Consider the following 20,281-nt stretch of genomic DNA (forward strand, 5'->3'; position numbering starts at 1 on the left):
AAAAAAAAATCCTAAGTAATTAAGACGCAGAATGTTCAACTACAAATAAGATAAAATGCTCATAATAGTTGTCTTAGATGAACCACATGCCCATATACTGTAGCAATGAATGCTAATAGACATTTATTACATTTGAAGTAACAGTATATTATTTAAACACTAAATAATAGAAACACCTTGCTTCTACCTAAATTGCATAAAGAGATAAAGGGGAGAAGGAAGTTCCCTTAGTCTGTAAAATATAAGGAGTCATTTAATTTAAAATAGGCCTGGTGAGAAATTGCTACAAGGATAATTTGTGAAGACCTTCTTCTATCTGCCTCAATAGTTAAAATAAGTTCAAAAATACATAGATATGATGTAGTCGCCAACAAACAAAAAAGACCAGTTACTTCCCAGACTATAAGTTAGTAATTTTAGGCTTGCCTTTTCCCTATAATGCTGTACTCTGTAGTCCTTTCTTGTTATTACCTGCTCTGATGAATTCTTTTTCAAGTGCAAAAATGAAGAGCAAGAGCTGAGTAAAATGTTTCATGAGTCTGATCAACTGGTGTCAGTGCCTTAAGGGAACTGCTATTCTAAATCCCAATCCTGGATCCTGTCCCTGATTGAAAGACCCTGTGAAAATAGGATCCTTCTGCATGAAAAACTAAAAGGCTAAGTTGAAGGAGTTCCATATAGTGGTGAAGAACATTTTGGGTACAAGTAGTCCTCGCTTAACAACTAGTGATTTTATAGCCATTCAAAGTTACAATGGCCATGGGACAGGCGTTTTACACCCTATAAAGCATCCATGACCATTGTAAATGGTTGTGTTGCCTCCCCTGTGGTCATGTGACCATATATTGGGAGGGTCAGCTTTGTGGTTTCTGTCAAAAAAAAAATCAGCCATTCAAATGAATGAGTTCACTTAACAACTATGGCATTGGGATTGACGACCATGGGTTCACTTAACAAACATCGTGAAAAAAGCTGAAAAGTGGCACATGAGTGCCTCAATTTCCAGGCTCACTTATAGACATAAATGGAGGACTACCTGTATAGTGGTTTACTGGGAAACTGATTGTTAACTGTTGCTTCCAACATACACAATACTGCAGTTCCATGGAAGATGCACCAGCTGTGTTTGGGTGTTGAGACCAAGAGTTCCATTAAAATACTGAAAAAACCTATATGAGAGACAGACTTTCTTCCTTGATTTAAAATATTGTAAAAACATTTTGACAACCATGACTGTTTGACTAGACCTAATAATTTACAATGCATCTTCTGAACTCTAGATTTGAGGTCTTGATGATATTATTGTCAGCCTCAAAGATCACCACTAATTTTCAGTCCAAACTAATTGATTATACCTCTTTAATTATTAAATGAATCATGGACGGGATATCATTTGGTAGAGCTACAAACTTGGAATCAAATTTTGCCCACTGCAGTTTCCATAGATTTAATCCATCTCAACTGGGTATTCATACCCCACCATATAATATGCAAAATTCAACTCAGAGATAATCCCTGTGGCTAGAAATATTTCAATTGCTTCTGCCAAAAATAAAGGTTTTTAATTTCTAACAATATGTCTCTCATTTTTCAACACAGTATCTTTCTGACAATTTGATCCTTTATTAATAAGTCAGCAATTTCTCCAAAGTTAAATGTCTCACTTTACCTTTGCAAATCAGCAACAAAACTCTGAAAGGCTTGTGATTCATTCTATTTTCTAGTTTTGATGCCTTTTATATGCCTTTCAACCTTCATTTATGATAATTAACTCCTCTGTCTCTTTTTAAAAAAAGTTCTTAGGGCTTTGTAAGTTTCCTGGTACTTTTATCCACTACAGCTTCTCTAATTTTCATAAAGAAGATTCCATGAACTATTTTCAAAACTTTCAGTTGTCTGTAGATTGGTAAAATATAACATATTAGGGAATCAAAGATGTCCCGTCTTTATTTTTCTCACACTATAGTCCTCAGAAATCATGTTACCAAATTTCGCTAATAAATTGTAAATAACCAGGGACACAATTTTCCACACTCTTTCCCTTTCAGAGTTTTTACTCTATCATCTCCTTGTCCATCATACCTTTCACTTGCCAATTTTTTTAAAAAAAAATGTGGCTCCCAATTGCCAAAGGAGATGTCCTCCACCTGGCCCTCCAGGTCCTCCAATCATACCCCCCACCCCCAACTGCTGTTATCTTTTTGTTAGGACTACTCCAACTGGTCTTTTTGGTTAATTAACATTTGGTTATAACATGATCCTCTCAAAGTAATCAGTAAATCCTGAAAGGCTAGGATAAGACAAGTTGTCAAAGCCAAATATTTTTAATTCCAAATTGAATCGCTGGCATTTCATTGGGCAAAGTTTTGTCCTTAAGAGATGCTTAAAGGGATTCTACAGTCATTATGATCCTGCGATTTAAATGCTTTTGAGAGGAAGATGACTGTACTTTCTATTATTGTTTCCTATTTTCCTAGAAGCAACATTCCAAAGACCCCAGGGATACAACATTTACATTGTACTTAGCATTAGAAAGCAAATCCATACTATTGCCATCCTCACTGAAATTACATGGTAATTAACAAATAATTGGTCTCCTGACCCCCTAACCCCCAACTTCCTTTAACCTAATATCTAAAGCCACTGGATATTCTGCTTATCCAAGGGGAACGTTATTTAACAGGGCTTTGTGGAAGTTAAAATGCAAGCAGGGCTGTCTGTAATAGAACTGTGAATATAATTAATGGGCCATAGAACTTTGCTGGTCCTGGATATAAACTGCCTTTTAAGTTTAAAATTAAGTTTTGGTCACTACAAGTGCACTAGGTTTTATACGGTACTTTCCCAATTTTAAGCATGTTTTAGGTCTGAAATATAAATAAGCAGTTAATTCATATTAGATGAGGTCATTCTGAATTGGAACACAATTTTTCTTTGCTATTCTAACATGGCCATCAGGTGCAAATCTCATTGACATAAATGTGCAGATGCAGTGGATCAGTCCCTCTCCTAAAGCTCTCACTCACAAATAATCTTAAAGCACTTCATAGATTAATACTTCTATTACCCCAGAAGCCAAGACGGATAACATTTTGGTGGCAAAGCATTACAGTTAATACCATTTAGGAGTGCAATGGGTACCAGTTTGGGATGGGGTAGAATTGGTCTTTGTTTTTAAAAGCTCTATTATACTTATTTTAAGGCCTATATTATAGTTGGAATGTGCTTCCTGACATGACACAGATCACAAAACCACAATCCCAAACACTTAATAGTCATATGCATCTGGGCTGCAAGTTACTCACCTCTGGCATAAGCTTTTATGAGTCACTTAACAGAATAACAGAATAAGAATTGGAAGGGACCTTAGAGGTCTTCTAGCCCAACCCTCTGCTCAACCAGGAGACCCCATACCATTCCAGACAAGTGGCTCTCCAGTCTACTATAGAGTACCCACAACTTCTGAAGGAAAGCTGTTCCACTTTCAGAAATTTTCTCCTTAGTTCTAGGTTGCTTCTCTCCTTGATGAGTTTCTACCCATTGTTTCTTGCCCTGCCTTCTGGTGCTTTGGAAAATAGGCTGACCTTCTTTTCTTTGTGGCAGCCCCTCACATATTGGAACACTGCTATCATGTCATTCCTAGTCCTTCTTTTCACTAGATTAGACATACCCAATTCTTGCAACCTTTTTTCATATGTTTTAGCCTCTAGCCCCCTAATCATCTTTGTTGCTCTCCTCTTTACTCTTTCCAGAGTATCGGCATCTTTTTTATAATATGGTGACCAAAACTGGATGCAGTATTTTAAGTGTGGTTTTACCAAGGCTTTATAAAGTGGTACTAATACTTCACGTCATCTTGATTCTGGCCCTCTGTTAATGCAGCCTAGGATTGTATTGGCTTTTTTGCCTGTTGCTGCACACTGTTGGCTCATATTTACAATCTACTTCTCAAATATATGGACTGTGCAGATACATGCAAATACACACACACACACACACACACACAAAGCTATTAGAAAGAGGCAAAATGTGGTAATGATTAAAAAGGAGCAAATTATTTAATTAGCAATCAAACAGAAAGCATCAGATATTTTAACAGTGTTCTTTAGGCTTCTGTGAACCAGCTATGGTTCCCCTCTACGGTGTGATTGTGCAAGTATTTAAAGAAGCTATGTAAAGGCTCTGTCAAGACAATTCACACTATATTTTGGATTCAACAATAGGAGGTGTTGTGGCTGTGACGTGATGGGATTTGCCTCAGAAAAGCACTGGGCCTGCCCAGAAGCCCCTTCCATAAGGTGACCAATGTTTTTACAGTGAAAAGGAGGACACAAATAAATTGAAGAAAAAAATATCATAAATAAAAGAAACATTTTATTCATTGCAACAATAATACAGAATACACTATAATATGATAAATGCATAATAAAACACATTTGCAACAATAACATTTTATATTGTAATTATGCTTACATGCCTATTAATTATTATTTAAATGAGTACTTTTCCATTGAATGAATATTTTTGTCAATGTATCATCTTCTAACAATATATTGGAAATATCTGAACAAGAAATATCCTTCATATTGAATTTTATAGCAAGTGCTGCAGCTAGAATATCAACATTCAATCTCGATTTCTCACTTTTCCAAAAATCATTAGCAATTGAAAAAACCCTTTCAACTGCTGCATTAGTTCCAGGACAGCACAACATAAATTGAACAAGAATAAATAAATTTTCACATGGAATATGTTCATTTTTGAAATGGCTGAATATTTCCACCCATCTTTTATCAATTTCAACGTGTTTATTTTCCCATTGTATTAATTTTTCAGAATTTAAAAATACATTCAGTCTTCTAATTTCTTCAAAGAGACAATTGTCGTCTATTTTAATGTCTGGCATTTCTTTAGATAAAAACTCAACACAAGATTCAATATCTGTCCAATATACTTGCGATGATGTCAAAAAACACCATTGAAAACTGTTATTTCCTGTGATGTTTGTTTCAGACCATTCTTCGATATATTGAAAACATGTTTGGTAAAAATTCTGCACTTCTTTGATAAACTTTTCCATTATGCCCGGATTTGATTCCTCTAAATCTGACAATTTTCTTTTTATAACTAAAGGAAGAAATTTTTTTTCAAATCGAGTTTTATATTGAAGGATAAAGTCATTCAAAATAAGACTAACTTCTGTAGCTGAAATGTGTTCACCTTCAATCTTTTGAATTGTTTTGTGAAAAATAGATGCTTGATTATGTACAAAATACATTAATATCTCAGATAGTTCATTATTGAAAAACGATTCCAGGATTTTAGGACATTTGTCTAAACTTAAAAAATATGAACAGAGAGGCTCAAATAATTGTAGAACATGCTCTATAGCAGGTGTTAGAGCAAGCCATCTAACTTTTGAATATCCTAAAAGTTTTTTTTATTGACCATTCGCTTCTTCACAAAATTGTTTTAAAGTAGCTACACGAACGGTAAAATGACTAAAATACAAATAAATTGTAGTTATTATTACTTTTACATCAATTGGCATGGCACATGATGCCGTGTTGATTGCATTTGACAAAATATATTCATTACAACCTATTCCTAGTATTTTCTTTTGGAGTAAATCTTGTAATTTTACATACACATTATTCACCCCTTTGCGTCTTCACCCACCAAAATTTGTGTTTGTATTATCCGCTGTAAGTGCAACAACTTTGGATTTCAAATTGTTTTCATTTATTACTCTGTATAGATGGTTTGATAAAATTTCAGCAGTTTCGCCCTCAATGGATTCTAAATTTAAAATTTTTACTTGAATGCCCTTGGTAACATTAAAATATCTTACTAGTATTGGATACAATTTAGTTTCATTATGATTGGATGCATCAGATAAAACCGTTACAAATGCTGCAGTTTTCAAGTCTTCTGTAAGTATTTTGTCACAGTAATTTTTAAATACTGATTTAATAATAGCCTCACATTTTGTTCTGGCTCATGAAAATTCACCATTGTGAAATTTTTTCAATAATTTAGTTGTACAATCCATACTACGAAAACTTTGTGAATTATGGTATGGTGTGGAATGCAAATGTTCCGTCCCTCCAACAGCTATTTTTCATATTCAGAATACTTTGAAGTTTTAAAAAAACTTGTTACTTTACAACTGGAAGCAGATGCATCTGATGATTGCTTATGTTTCTTGGTGGTCAAGTGTTTCGTAATAGCTGCTCTGCCCCCAACTGCAATACAAAATTCTCCACTGCAAATATTGCAGAAAACAATGTTATCCTTCTTTGATTTGATGAATGGAAATTCCTTATTCAATTTATCCATGAAATGGCATTTCCTCTTTTTCGATTTTTCCATCCCTAAATGGAAGTTAGTCTCCTCCGGGTATCTTCGGGACTAACTAGGAGATGGTGTAGTTGGGTAGCACGGAGGGGTGCAAAGTTCCTTCCAATTCGCCTTCACTGCAGGCAACTTGCATGTGCAAAGTTTGCCAGTGGGGTGTTTTGGCATGCTCAGCAGCAATTCCTATTGGCTTCGAAAGCCAATAGGGGGAGTAGCACAGCTCATGCAAAAGTTGAAAAAAAAACACAACAAAAAAGGTGCCAGAACACCGTTCTGAGCGTTCTATGAAAAAAAAAAGCCCTGCAGATTCAAATATTGAAAAAGAGGACATGTAGGAGGACACTTTCTGAGGGAGGACAGAACTTACAAAAGGAGGACTGTCCTCCCTAAAGGAAGACGGTTGGTCACCGTACCTTCCATCCATTTTAAGTGCTGGAGGTAACTGTATTAAATGCTGCAAACCAAAAGAGCTTCAAGAGAGTGATACAATCAAATGTAACACACTCTCTCCAAAATCTGCTTATTGTCATAAAAATCTAGTTAACATATGGAGTATGACAAGAAATGTTGATCTTGTTTATTCTATGAAAAATGGTATTAAATCATTACAAAATAGCTGAGCTGGGAGATGAACAACCTAGTGGTAATCTACTATAAAAGAGCTTCAGCTACACAATAAATTTCTGCAAAATTAGCTGTAATTGAAGGTATTAACTTATGTCAACAAACTGGGATCTGAAGATAAGAATTGCCGTTTCTGATCACTACAAAAACATCTACTAGGTTATAGTATTAGACCCATGATGTATCCAAATGAACACGGACATGTCTTCACTATGTAAAATGCTTCATTTTGGAAAAGATAAATGCCATGTATGCATACATACCACTCTTACACAAATAAGAGTTTTGCTGCAGATATTAGAGAAGCTGTTCATGGTGAAGAAAATCCATGAAAGCAAACTGTGAGGCTTAAGCCATCTAGATAGCAAATCCAAGGTTCAATTGTACACATTTCTCTTGCCTGTTCATTGTAACAGAGATATTTCTGTACTTATGTGCTATAAGTACCACAATTTGGTCTCAAGCTCTTTGTTTGTGATCTTGCCTGCTCTAGTCTTCACTATTCTCTTCCCAGCCTTGACAAGCAGGATATCTGCTTGAAATGTATGTAATAGTTCTGTGTAATCTGAAAACTACTGCCTCACCTGCAGTAGTCTTTACAAACCTTTTTTAAACCTGCTATAATTGTTGCTGTTGTTCCTTGCAATTTAAAATGCATGTTATATATAAATCTGCAATGTAATCATTTGCAGTGTAAAATACAGATTTTAATTAAAATTCTCAATTTCTTCCATTGGTTATCTGACCATGAAATAGTTCATCAGTGGCACATTACAGATTATGATATATTTTCAGGATTCTTGTCTAAAAAGTTATCAGAACAATTATAATTAGATGGATAAGGGGAGGAAGAATAGTCTAGTTCTGTGTGATCTTTGCTTAAATTCTTCAAATGTTTATATAAAGAGAATAAAATAACATCAATTCCAAACTAGCAGAGATCAATCTGGATGGTCCTACATATACTTGCCAAGCACCTGCTTGGAAATACCCCAAATCAATGTAGGAGGATGTATGTTCTCTTTTACTGTAACTTTCACATACAGGCATGCTCCAAAGAAATTGTGGATTTGGTTCCAGACCACCGCAATAAAGCAACCATTTCAATAAAGCGAGTAACATGCATTTTTGGGTTTCCCAAAGTATATAATTCTCCAAAGTTATGTTTATACTATACCATGGCTTATTAAGTGTGCAGTAGCATTGCATCTACAAAACCGAATGTACATACTTTAATTTAAAATACTTCATTGTTAAAAATGCTAATCATCATCTGAGCCTTCAGCGAGTTGTAATACTTTATTGATGGAGGGGCTTGCAAAAATCCACAATATCTGCGAAGTGCAATAAAGCAAAATGCAATAAAATGAGATATGCTGATAGTTGCTATTTGGAAATGTGCTTCCTATGGTTCTTGAAATACAATACCACTATAAAGAACTGTAGTCACTGATAATCCTATCATCCATTATTTTATTTTGTTACTTACATATGTGTCTTGAACATCTGATGCCAAATAGACTGTTCCCATAGAAAAAAATATGTTCCAAAAAAGCACAGTGCAATGCACATCTGACAAATAAACTTACCTTGTTACAATTTCTAATTGCTTACAATTTATTCTGAAATAATCAACGATACTATGTCGTTTCAAAGCAAAAGGCAGACTACCTTCAAACTTAAATTAACTTGCAGATTACAGTAGATATTTATAGTTCTATGAAACTATCAAATACATTATTAAAGGTATTTTATAGTCAACTTGAGCAATTACTTAGGATCATTTTCTGTTATAAGCCTTGTGAATTCAGCTGATTGCTGGGAAAGTAGACTTTTAATGAGATATTTTTAAACTATCCAGTTATTTTTAAAGTAGGAACATGCATATAGAGCTGCCATTTTTTTCCTTTGGTTTTGTTCCTATGCTTGCTCCATAGACATTTAGCTGGTGGAGAACTTTACTTTGTATCAGGAAAAATATAAACTACTATGCTCCATTATTGTTATGCCACAAATAATGTAGGTTCAACAGGAAAAGAACTCTAGTTACTGGCCAACAATTAGTTATTTTGTTTCAATTGAGGAATTTCTTCTCCTTCCAGTATCTACCAGATTCAATCATATAAACCAGCTCTCTTCAACCTGGCAACCTCCAGACTGCTAGCTAAGAATTTGTGGCCTTATATCCCATCAAATCTGTTGTATCAAAACATTTCCACGTGCCACATTAGAGAAGACTTCCATAATGAGTGACCTTTGTAAGAAAATATAATTTCCTGCTATGGTATTTGCAAGTGTTACAGTAGTACAAATCATTATATATATTCAAGAATGTTCAAGTGATCATTTTATAGTGCGTATTTTCCTAAGAAGACCCCTGAGGTTCTTCTACATCAAAGGACAGAAAGTAATTATGGCTCACAGGAAGTTTATCTGAATTCTAGTACTGTTCAATAGTCCAGATCCAGTAGCTCTTGGCTGTCTCTGACAATCTAACTGAAAGACCAGATGCAGTCTGATATGATAAGGAAAGACAATATGGACATTTTACATGTGTGTGTAATATATATACTGCTCACAAAAATAAAGGGAACACAAACATATAGGATACTATATATATATATATGTGTGTGTGTGTGTGTGTGTGTGTTCAATGATGTAATCTTCGATCTCCGGGAAGAGTATACTCCAGTTATTTATTGTTAAAACAACATTTAAAACAATAAAAACAGTTATATACAAGATTAAAACAACTTAGCTTTCGCTGGTCCTCTGCCAGCGTCCTCAGAGTGGTGCTTAGGGGGTGGGAAGTTCTTTTTATCCCCTTGCTGATCCAATTGCCTACTCATTGCAGAGGACCAGCAAAAGCTAAATTGTTTTAATCTTGTATATAACTGTTTTTATTGTTTTAAATGTTGTTTTAACAATAAATAACTGGAGTATACTCTTCCAGGAGATCGAAGATTGCATCATTGAACAAATATGCCCAGGATTTGTATTTTTATAACCATTAAGGATATATATAAAGTTTTTCAGACAGACCAGTCTGATTGATTGCACCTTGGCATTTTTGACTGCTATACTGCAGTTCTATTTTTTTTATAATCACTTTTGCCTTGCAGCCCCCCAACTAAGGGTGTTAAGCAGGCTCAAGTTGCTACTGCGATACATTACAAATTCAGATTTCTTTTTGTCAGCAAAAATATATATATATATATATATATATATATATATATATATATATATATATAGAGAGAGAGAGAGAGAGAGAGAGAGAGAGAGAGAGAGAGAGAGAGAGAGAGAGAGAGAGAGTCAAACACCATAATTCCATGCCTGTTATTTACCTCCTCACAAGAACTTTAAAATGTACAGGTTTGAAACCAATGGCTGGATGTATCTAGAAATCAAAATTAGTAAGATGACATAAAGAAAATCAACATGCTTAAAAGAGATTTCAAAAAGTAGCCTTCAGTTCAATTGTTCTACAAAGCATTAAATAAGAGAATGCAATACATGAGAACCATCAAAAGGGAGCACTTTTGAGCCACTGAAACAGCAAAACAGGACTGAAAAACTTCAATCTCCAAGCTGTAGACAATGATACCGTCGCCGTATTTTATGTGCTAAAATGATCATTAAAAATTAAGCACCACATAGAAGCTGCCATTTAGAATATTAATTTACCTTTACTAATAATCTTTTTAACTTGAGGCTAAAACAGTTCACTCACCATTCATGTACTCTGGCTTAGTCCATGAAATGTTAAAAGAGTCGGAGGAATATGACTGGACTTTAGGAGCTGGAACCCCTTCTGGGCCAGTTTTCATTGTTTTTACTGAAATGGTTTCACTTATTGTACATCCACCTGTAGTGCAAGCCTTTGGAAAAAGAAAGAGAGACCAATACTAATACCCAACATGAAATATATCCCCAGTGTATGCTATTTAGAAAAGGAAATGTAAAGAAATCTACTCATTTTTTAAAGGTTGGTTTTTTTTCCTGAATTTCTTTTATAAATAACTCAAGGCAATGAACATACCTAATAGTCCTTCCTCCTTCTATTTTCCCCACAATAACAACCCTGTGAGGTAGGTTGGGCTGAGAGTGAGTGACTGGCCCAAGGTCACCCAGCTGGCTTTCATGCCTAAGGCAGGACTAGAACTCACAGTCTTGTGGTTTCTGCCTGGTGCCTTAAGACTGGTCTTCATATGTTTAGTTCTCAAAGCAACACTATTTCTGTATGCAGTCCTGTGTATGTTTGTGAGGAATGTTTTTAGCTTATAATCATTTCAAGAGTCTTTCCCAAGATCAGGCCCCTCCAGAAAGGGAGGCTGTTATAAAGAGATCCCTGCTGCTAATATTGCTCTCAACCTCTATGCAGGAATTAAAAAAAAAAAAAGGCATTGGCATGAAAAAAGTGTCCCATAGAACAGGATCAGTTTCTTAAATGCAAACAGGCAGAACTGAAATATCGAGAACACTACAGTACGGTCTACAAGTCTTTCCTTATTTAACATTTTCTAACACACTTGTGTTTCACATTACATTGGAAAGGGGTACTAAAAGTTGTTTATGGAATGGGTAAAGATGTAAACATTTCTAGATGTGGGTTATTGTTGTTTTTCTTTTCCCTACATGGGGCTTGGGCGGGTTCTTTTATTGGGTTTCTTTGGAGTAGGTGAAACAGAAAGATACTGAAACTTTTGTTTCTTGTCTCAGCTCACTAGGTGGCAGCACCTAGCCAATCTCGATTGATCGTGAATCTAAGCAGATCTTTTTATCTCTTCAGCAGAAGACTATTAGGCGATCCCAAGTTTCTAGACTAGACTAGAAGATTCAAAAAACATCCCAAAAGGAGGAAATGACAAACCACTTCCAGACAGTGGTCAAGCCTCCCTGGATGAAAATGTCCATGTAACCACCAGGAATCAAGTCTAACTTTACCTTTCAAAGTCTTTTCCTTCCATGTCTTTAGTCCTTAATATAATTAATGTTGCTGTATTTGGCATAATTATAAATTTTCAGCTGTATAATTACATTCACTTTATTAAAATACTGTAAGAGTTAAGTATATTTGGTATTAGAGAGGAAACTATAGCATTTATAACTGACATTGTCTAAAAGCAAAATCCTATATGTTTTCCTTGGGCTGCAGACAAAAAGGGACTGGATCCTATGGGTCCTCTTTGCTGAGAGACCAGCTCTATCATCTTCTCTCCTTTGAGTATATTACCTCACATTGACTTAAAATTAAAATAGTGAAAAAATATATATATAGCACAGACTTCAGTTGTTGGATTCTTGGTGTTCTCTGCAATGCTGTCACATAACCTGATCATGAAACATCTGCAAGAAGAAAAGCAAGCTCAGGGAACACCAAGAACCCAATAAATTTAAAGTATGTTGTCTTAATTTGATTCTCCTTTACCCAGCATTTACTAAATTTCCTTTACTTGTTGGAATTATGTATTTCAGATGGTAGGTTGAAGAGCAAAGACTGTCTTTATTATTATTCCCATTTTGGAACCTTTAAAGTTGGAGACTGGAAAAAAATGATTTAAATAAATGTACCTGTCTGTTCTGCAAGTCCAACTAGTTCAATGGGGCCCACTCCTAAATAAATAGATTCAGGATTGGTATCTTGGTACATTATTATTTTATATATCCTTTTAGGTAGATACTTATCTGGTGTCTTTCTGTCTTCATTGCTTCCTTCCATTTTAATATGCAAGGTAGAACACCATCTGCCTTTGCTAACTTCTTTTGGAAGAATCAAGCTGGGGAGAAGGCAAGTCTTAGCAGCTCTTCAGCATGTACATACAGATTTTGGCAAGCCTTATCTCATATAGTCAAAAGTTGAATTTGGTATGTTGACAGTTATATTCAATCTGCTGAGGGGGAAAAAAAACCCTCCAAACCATTGCCTTTGGTCTCTCTCTTTGCCACTGCATTTGAACACTTCATAAATGGCAGTCCATTTAGCACTGATCTTTCAGCATAAAAAAAATCCTACTCTCAAAAGCATATAACAAGAACTGCCTAAACAAGAACAAGAACTAAAAGGTGCATATAAACATACAGTTTTTTTAAAACTTTAGAATCATGAGGGAAAAAAACTTCATGCAAAAGAATTATAGTAAACTGGTTTGCATTTTAAAAGGTCCTTGATCATTTTAACAATTACTGTATACACATTTATGTGATGATAAATACAAAGTTTCTATATCTGAGAACAGGAAGAAAGAATTTCCTTCATATCTTTTTTGTCACAGTAATGCTTGTTTCTCAAAAACTCTGAGCTAACCTCAGCAGTAAACAGTCTTTTTCACTGATTCTCACATTCTTAGTCACACTCCCAGAGATTAATAGATAAAAGGACCTAAGAGTCTCTTGCATCTTACATTGCTTTTTTAGGGGAATATGCTTATATGCAGACTTAAGTGCTAAGGAATGGGAAGAGGATGTCTTCACCTAAGAAATCAATATAGGAAGACAACAGACAGCTTCTGAACAGTTCAACTGTTAAACCTTCAATCCTTGTGGGCCCAGACTGGAATTCCACTATGAAGGACAAGCAGAGGACGAGAGGGTGTGTAAAAGGAGGACACTCTCTTGCTCTAAGAATGAAGGAGGCTTTTGAGAAAAATCTGGGGGACAAAGGTATTGCTAAAGCATGGCAATGAAAGTCAGATTTTAGCATAATTACAATATTGCATATATAAGAAATTATAACTATCAAAATTCCCTCAACAAAGATGTCAGAGAAGACTTAAGGAACTTGGTGCTCCAGCAACTGTAGAAAGCCACACTTATACCAAAAAGATGACACACATACACTCACACCCCAGACAATGACATTATCAGACTAATGTTATTAGTCTGTGGTTTGAAGAGCTGCGGTGATGCAGTGGTTGGAATGCAGTATTGCAGGCTAATTCTGCTGACTGCCAGGGGTTTGATCCTCACCGGCTCATGGTTGACTCAGCCTTCCATCCTTCCTAGGTTGGTAAAATGAGGACCCAGATTGTTGTGGGCAATATACTGACTCTGTAAACCACTTAGAGAGGGCTGAAAAGCACTGTGAAGTGGGAATATAAGTCTAAGTGCTGTTGCTATTATTATAAGAATAAAATTTCTAGCAGCTGCATTTGGATGATGAAGTGATTACATAACTTTCATCATTTGCCCACTGCTTAATCTGTACCCATAACTTGGTGTTTCTGGATGTACTGATGAGAGCTTGGATTTTGGGGGAATGTAGTCAAAGACATCTGAGTGCAGCCATTTTAGAAAAGCTATGCTAACAAATTTAAGGGAGTGGCATAATGATTGTACTCTTTTCTGAAATAGTTCTTTTGGACAATCAGTAGCCTTGGCAATAGTGCCATTCCTGAAGTATTTTATTTGAATTTAACACAGTAACAGAGTTAGAAAGGACCTTGGAAGTCTTCTAGTCCAACACCCTGTTCAAGCAGGAGACCGTATAGCAATTCTCTCAATATACATTCCTAGTGGCATTTAAGGAGATATGTCATTTTCTAGGTATATGATAACTGCTCTAGGACATTCTGTCAGCAGTGTGACAGAAATCAGAACAAGCACTGCCTAAACTCCAAGTGTATCCTGATCTCTAAAGTGGAGGGGCTGGCTGCCAATCCTTCTAACAAGTGGAAGGGCTCTATTCTGCTTCCCTAAGGAGAACAGCCGGGGTTTAAAGACTTCCCTGAACATTATCAGGGTGGGAACTGTCTGGATCTCAAGGGGGTTAAAGATGGAAGCTTAAACCCAACTCCTGGCCCCTGCATCCAGCCAGGTCGGTTGGAAGAAGCGGTTTGCCACTGACTACTTCCGACTACTTGTTTTTTGTTCTTTAAATCTCCTACTCTAGTCATTAAATTCTTGGGTGATCCCCCAGCCAAGGCAGTTACCTCCTAATTCAACCAGGGCTGATCCTGTCTTAACCTCTGAGATCAGTTCAGTCCATCTAAGTCACAGGTGTCAAACTCAATTATGTCATGTGACATATTGTGACATTTTTTGCCTTTTCGGAGCTGGGATGGGCGTGGCCTGTACATGACACATCCAGTCCCTGGGCCGCCAGTTTGACACCCCTGATACAAGTGCTTCTTTGGTAAAAGCAAGCAAATGAACAAAAACCTCCGTGTGCTACGAAATTAATTTGCTGCCTCAACAGTTAAATTGTTGTAAAAAATCAGTGTTATTGAGGGTTTTTCTTTTAAAAAAATAATAAACTATGCTGAGGTAAGCCAGAACCACAATCCCATTATTACTGCACTGAAATTCTTCCCTTGTTCCTAACTACCATTGGTTAGGAATCTAAAAATAAACAACATTTTTTATTCTAATGAATATTTGTAAGCTGCTTAAAGTCAAGGAGGGAAAGGGTGGTATGTAAAAGTTGAATTAAGTAGCTAGAAAATTAATAAAGGATTCTGTTAACTGTTACAGTTACTTTGCTAAATAGTAAATAAAGGCAAGATTTTATCAGTCTGGATTTCAAGTCATAATTAATTTGAAGGTCTTTGCTCAGTTGGACTTTGAATCAAAACCTTATTGTTATTGGAAGGTAGATTATTTTCTTGTGGCATAATCTGGCACAATATTTAGAGCATTCAAGAGCATGTTGAGCAAAATGAATGCATACAGAGTGTCTACACATAAATGTAAATGTATTCATAATCAAGAGCAGAATATTTTCTATGGCATTTATGAAAGCAAATGTCCTTATATAGGTATTACTATAAAATGATGAGAGTGTTTAAAACAAACAGGGACAATCTCATGTTTATATTCAAGATATTTTCAGTTGTATCATGGAACTTAAACTGTTTTTTAATCAAAAAGCAAAAGGAAATGACTGCACAAAATAATAGCAATGACATTTAAAAGACATTTTTAAGTGCCTGCAGTTTTTAATAAATATTTTTCCCTTCTAGTTTCACATGTTTACCATTTTAAGAAGCAGGAGAGAGAGAGAATTATCATTTCCTTGATACAAGGAACAATTATTATCACCTTAATGACTGTATCTCTGAGTATGTCCATAAATGTCACAAATCTTTCTCTCCCAAATCTTCTTGGGTATTTTCTATCTTGAAGTTGAGAGCCTCCAGTATGATCCTCTAATTCAGTGATGGCGAACCTATTAGAGACCGAATGCCCAAAAACTGGCCCTGCTCCCACTCCACCCCCTGCCCCGCCCCCACTCTGCCCCCCCATCCCCACCCCACCTGCCCGCAGAGCCACTCACCACCTCCAGGGCCCACCGCAGATTGCCCAGGCAGCTCAGCAGCGCTACGGCATTCACGCCCTCTGCCTGCGCCCTGCAGCATCAACAGTGCATGATGGGATGTGAGGGCAGAGTCTTGTCTATGCTGCCTGACTGCCATGTCCTGCTGCGCTGCTCTGGGTGGGCCACGCTCAGGGGCGACTCTCCTTCAGGGGGACTGCTGGAAAGGAGGGGGTCGTGGGGGGAGGCGAGGCTGGGGCAATGGCACGTGTGCCCACAGAGAGGGCTCCGAGTGCCGCCTCTGGCACCCATTCCATAGGTTCGCCACCACTGCTTTAATTGTTGAGCTACAATTCTCATCAATCCTGACCTGGCTGGAGATACACAAAGTTTATAGCTGCCCTAACTCTGCTCTTCCATCAACCCATTCCTTTCTCCAGACCTACATGGCAATTGATTTTAGGAATCTTTTCCTATTCTTTGTATGAGAAAGTAGCACTGAACAGGCTGCAGGACCTTGAAAAATAGTTCTTGGACCTAGGAACTTTAGAGAATACCACATTTCCAAAGAGCTTTGGACTCTTGGGGCCTTAGTAAGAGTAAACTGAAAATTGATTCCGAATGATGAAATAGAAAGCAAGATCATTTCCAAAGACAAGAAAGTAGAACAGCTGAAGAAAAAAAAAAAAGGCTTTTGTTAGGAGACTCCCAAATTGCAGTTTGTCTATAGGAGTTGCAATAGTGCATGAACAATTGTGAAAGCTAAACTTTTAGGTAAGAGCTCTATGATATTTGCATATAAAAAAAAGACTACTACATCTTGAACATTTCTTTTATAACATGAATGTAATCCCCTAAATGAGTTCAAAACATTTTAATTTTTTTTTAATTAGGAAAAAAAGAACCAGTATGGTATAATGGTTAAAGATGTTGGACAAGAAAAGGGAAATCCAGATTTTAGCCCATCCTCAGTCACAAAAGATTTTGGGTAACTTTGGGCCAGTCTTTCTCTTTTAGTTCAGCTATCTCACAGTGTTGCTGCTTTGAGAAAAATCAGAGAAGGAAATGCTATGTACAATATCTTGAGATCTTGAATGGAAAACAGGATGCAAATCTACATATATATATATATTTACTAATAATCAGGCTGGAATACCCAATTCACTAAAGTAAAACGGGACCATTTTTTTCAGATCTGCTTGTTCCCGTTATGATTCTTATGTATTGAATTGCCAAACCTTTTTTGTCTCTGTGATCCAATTTGATTTGGGTCATAAAAGACTTGATTTTCCCCACATCTATTTTGAAACAAACATTCAATTTATTCTTTTCCTTTAATGTGCTATATGAAAACTTAGCCAGTGTGACTTCCATCACAACAGATAAAAGAAAATATAGATATCACATACAGAAGCTATCATTTGCTCAGCTGTCACATTTATCACTTTCCCCAACTTACTGCTAACTTGATGAAGTATTCAATACCAGGGGAAAGGTCTTCTATAGTATAGTTCTGAAAAAGATCTGTAGAGTTATAAATTGCATCCCAAACTATAGATTTTTTCTCTTTCTTGGCAATGTACAGGATATAGCTATATACCAGTCCATTTACTTCCTTTGGAATATCCCACCTGCAAAAAGAAGCAACATATAATTGTACAACAATTAAAGAGGGCAGTGAGGGAATATGTAATATTTACTTAGAGCAGGAGTTTCCTGCCTGAGCAGAGGGTTGGACTCGATGACCTCCAAGGTCCCTTCCAACTTTATTATTAATTCTAAACTTGGCCCTTTTATGACTTGTGGACTTCAACTCCCAGAATTCCTCAGTCAGCGTGCCTGACTGAGGAATTCTGGGAGTTGAAGTCTACAAGTCATAAAAGGGCCAAGTTTGAAGACCCCTGACCTAGAGAGTGAAAACTAATGTAGTCATCAAGCAACTTGGGGCAAGTATTGAAGGACAAATAAAGCAACATAGAAAACTTTTTAATATGAAATTTGTAGCAGGGTGCAAATTATTTTTATATTGCAGTTAGAATGATCATATCTTGATCATATCACAAAGTCTTCTTCCTGTATTACTATTTGCACAGAGGCTATGACCATATGTAGGTTACACTGATTGCATAAAGACTAATGGAAATTAACTTGGCAAATGGTAATCAAAGATTTACAGAGCCACTATACTAATCACTTCTGTGCATTTAATCATAGTAAATGTATGTCGCAGACCGTATTTGTGATTTAATTCACTAGAATTCTTGCATAAATTGATACTATATGTGTCACAGGTAGACAAAGAACTTGGGGCTTTCATTCTTTAACCCTTTCTTATAGGGCTTGGTTTCCAGACTCTTCATCATCTTGGCAGTCCTTTTTAAAACTTTTTAAAACTTGGTCCAATTTGGCACTGACCATTTAAATAAGGGGACCCAGAACTAGACATAGTTAGCTGAAGTGCCCAGAATAAGAACTCAAAAGGAGAGCTATTATGTTTGCCAAGATTGTACCACTCCAGTGCTACTAAGGAAAAAGAACAAATTTTACTTAACTGTGCTTCTACTGTTCTAGAATCCAAAATTATCAGGACTGGCACATCCACGTGAACTGGGGGGAGATCCGTTGTAAACACTGTGATCTGGGTACTGTTTTTGCAGCCAACCATTGTGCAAGCAGAGATTAGAAAGTGGTATGGTGTAAAAACTTTTAAATCTACAAAAAAGGGATAATAGACATGAATAATCATTGGATTTAATAAAGCATTCTCAAATATTTATCTGCCATAACTCTGTACATTTTTTTAAAAAAAATAGGACATTGTAAATGTCAATTAGTTACCACTTATATAAAAATAGCTCCTGAATTATAGTGAAAACTATAATATAGAAAATGTAATCATACAGATTAATAACAAGAATATGTAGCTAAATTAATTTTTATATACTGATTTAGGAGTTTGTGACTGGTATCTGTTGGGCAATATTGGGCTTCAGATTTTAGTGATCATAATCTAGACCAGACATGTCAAACTCATGACATCACGTGACATTGCGCAACGTATCGGGATGGTTTTGCCATTGCTGGCAATGGGGTGGATGCGGCTTCTGGATGACGCATCTGGCCTGCGGGCTGGCAGTTTGACACCCCTGATCTAGACAACAGATTTCCTGGCAATTTGGCTGGCAACTTCAGAGACATTGTGGTCTGCTGGTAACTGAGTAGAGACAGGGCTCTTGTCTTTGTAGCCCGGAATTCTGCTGCTAATTAGTCTTTAGACAAACTGGTTTCTGTTTGGTGCAGGTTGGTAGGGGTGGTCTCTCATTGGCTCTTTGTGCTTGATTCTGATTGGTTGCTTTGGTGGCATTGGTTCTTGATTGGTCCTTTGTTCATGTCAGCTTCCAATTGACCAATTAATTAGTCCCTACTCAATTGCCTGTAGTCTCAGTAATGTACTTTACACCATGGAAGACAATGCGCACCAGACTTTCTCTCCAGACTTTCAGACAGGGATTTTCCCCAGCATTGTTCGAAGATACTTAAGAAGCAATTTATCAATTTATAATTTTTGAAGGGTTGTGCACCACAACTTAGAGAGTGCAGGGTGATATAGTGATTTGGTGATATAGGGACATTTGGAGGGTCAGAGATGAAATTTGTCATCTTTCCCCCCTATGATGTTCAGGATGGGAATGGCAAATCAATCTTTCCTGCTCTACATTTAACATCTACCCTGCCTAGTCATCAATTGCTATTTTTCCAATCAGTTTTAGAGGTGATGATGACAGCTTTTAAAACTGGGTAAGACTAGTTTCTTCTTAACAGTGCCTGACTCTTGTTTTTATTCATAATGCATTACAAAATTAATAACAATAACAAAAACAACAACTTGCTGCCACTTCAACTGTTCATTTTAAATAAAAGCAAGACTGAAATGAGATCTTTGTTTTTAGATACCAAAGAAACAATTATCCCCCCCCCCCACATATAACATGATAAATAAACACAAAAGTAGGAGACAGAGATGTTAACAAGTTTCAACAGCCTTGGTTG

General features: G+C 36.4%; 1 protein-coding gene across 24 annotated transcripts in view; it reads right to left on the bottom strand.

Moving 5' to 3' along the window:
* USH2A (usherin) overlaps positions 1 to 20,281 on the bottom strand; it is a 466,524-nt gene that overhangs the window by 222,614 nt on the left and 223,629 nt on the right. For 23 of the 24 annotated variants that reach the window (XR_005555900.1, XM_039336192.1, XM_039336254.1 and 20 more), the window contains 3 exons: positions 18,784 to 18,943; positions 17,691 to 17,862; positions 10,712 to 10,859 (listed from right to left, as the gene is read on the bottom strand). Coding sequence is in view for 23 of the 24 variants with exons in the window: in XM_039336192.1 (XP_039192126.1) it covers positions 10,712 to 10,859; positions 17,691 to 17,862; positions 18,784 to 18,943 (480 nt within the window). In the remaining variant the exon portion in view is untranslated. Of the gene's footprint in view, positions 1 to 10,711; positions 10,860 to 17,690; positions 17,863 to 18,783; positions 18,944 to 20,281 lie in introns of those variants that run through there. The other variant, XM_039336362.1, reaches the window with a different exon arrangement.

The sequence above is a fragment of the Crotalus tigris genome, unplaced genomic scaffold, assembly GCF_016545835.1.
Source record: "Crotalus tigris isolate CLP2741 ecotype Arizona unplaced genomic scaffold, ASM1654583v1 scf7180000017546.9332058, whole genome shotgun sequence".
NCBI classification, from domain to species: Eukaryota; Metazoa; Chordata; class Lepidosauria; order Squamata; family Viperidae; genus Crotalus; species Crotalus tigris.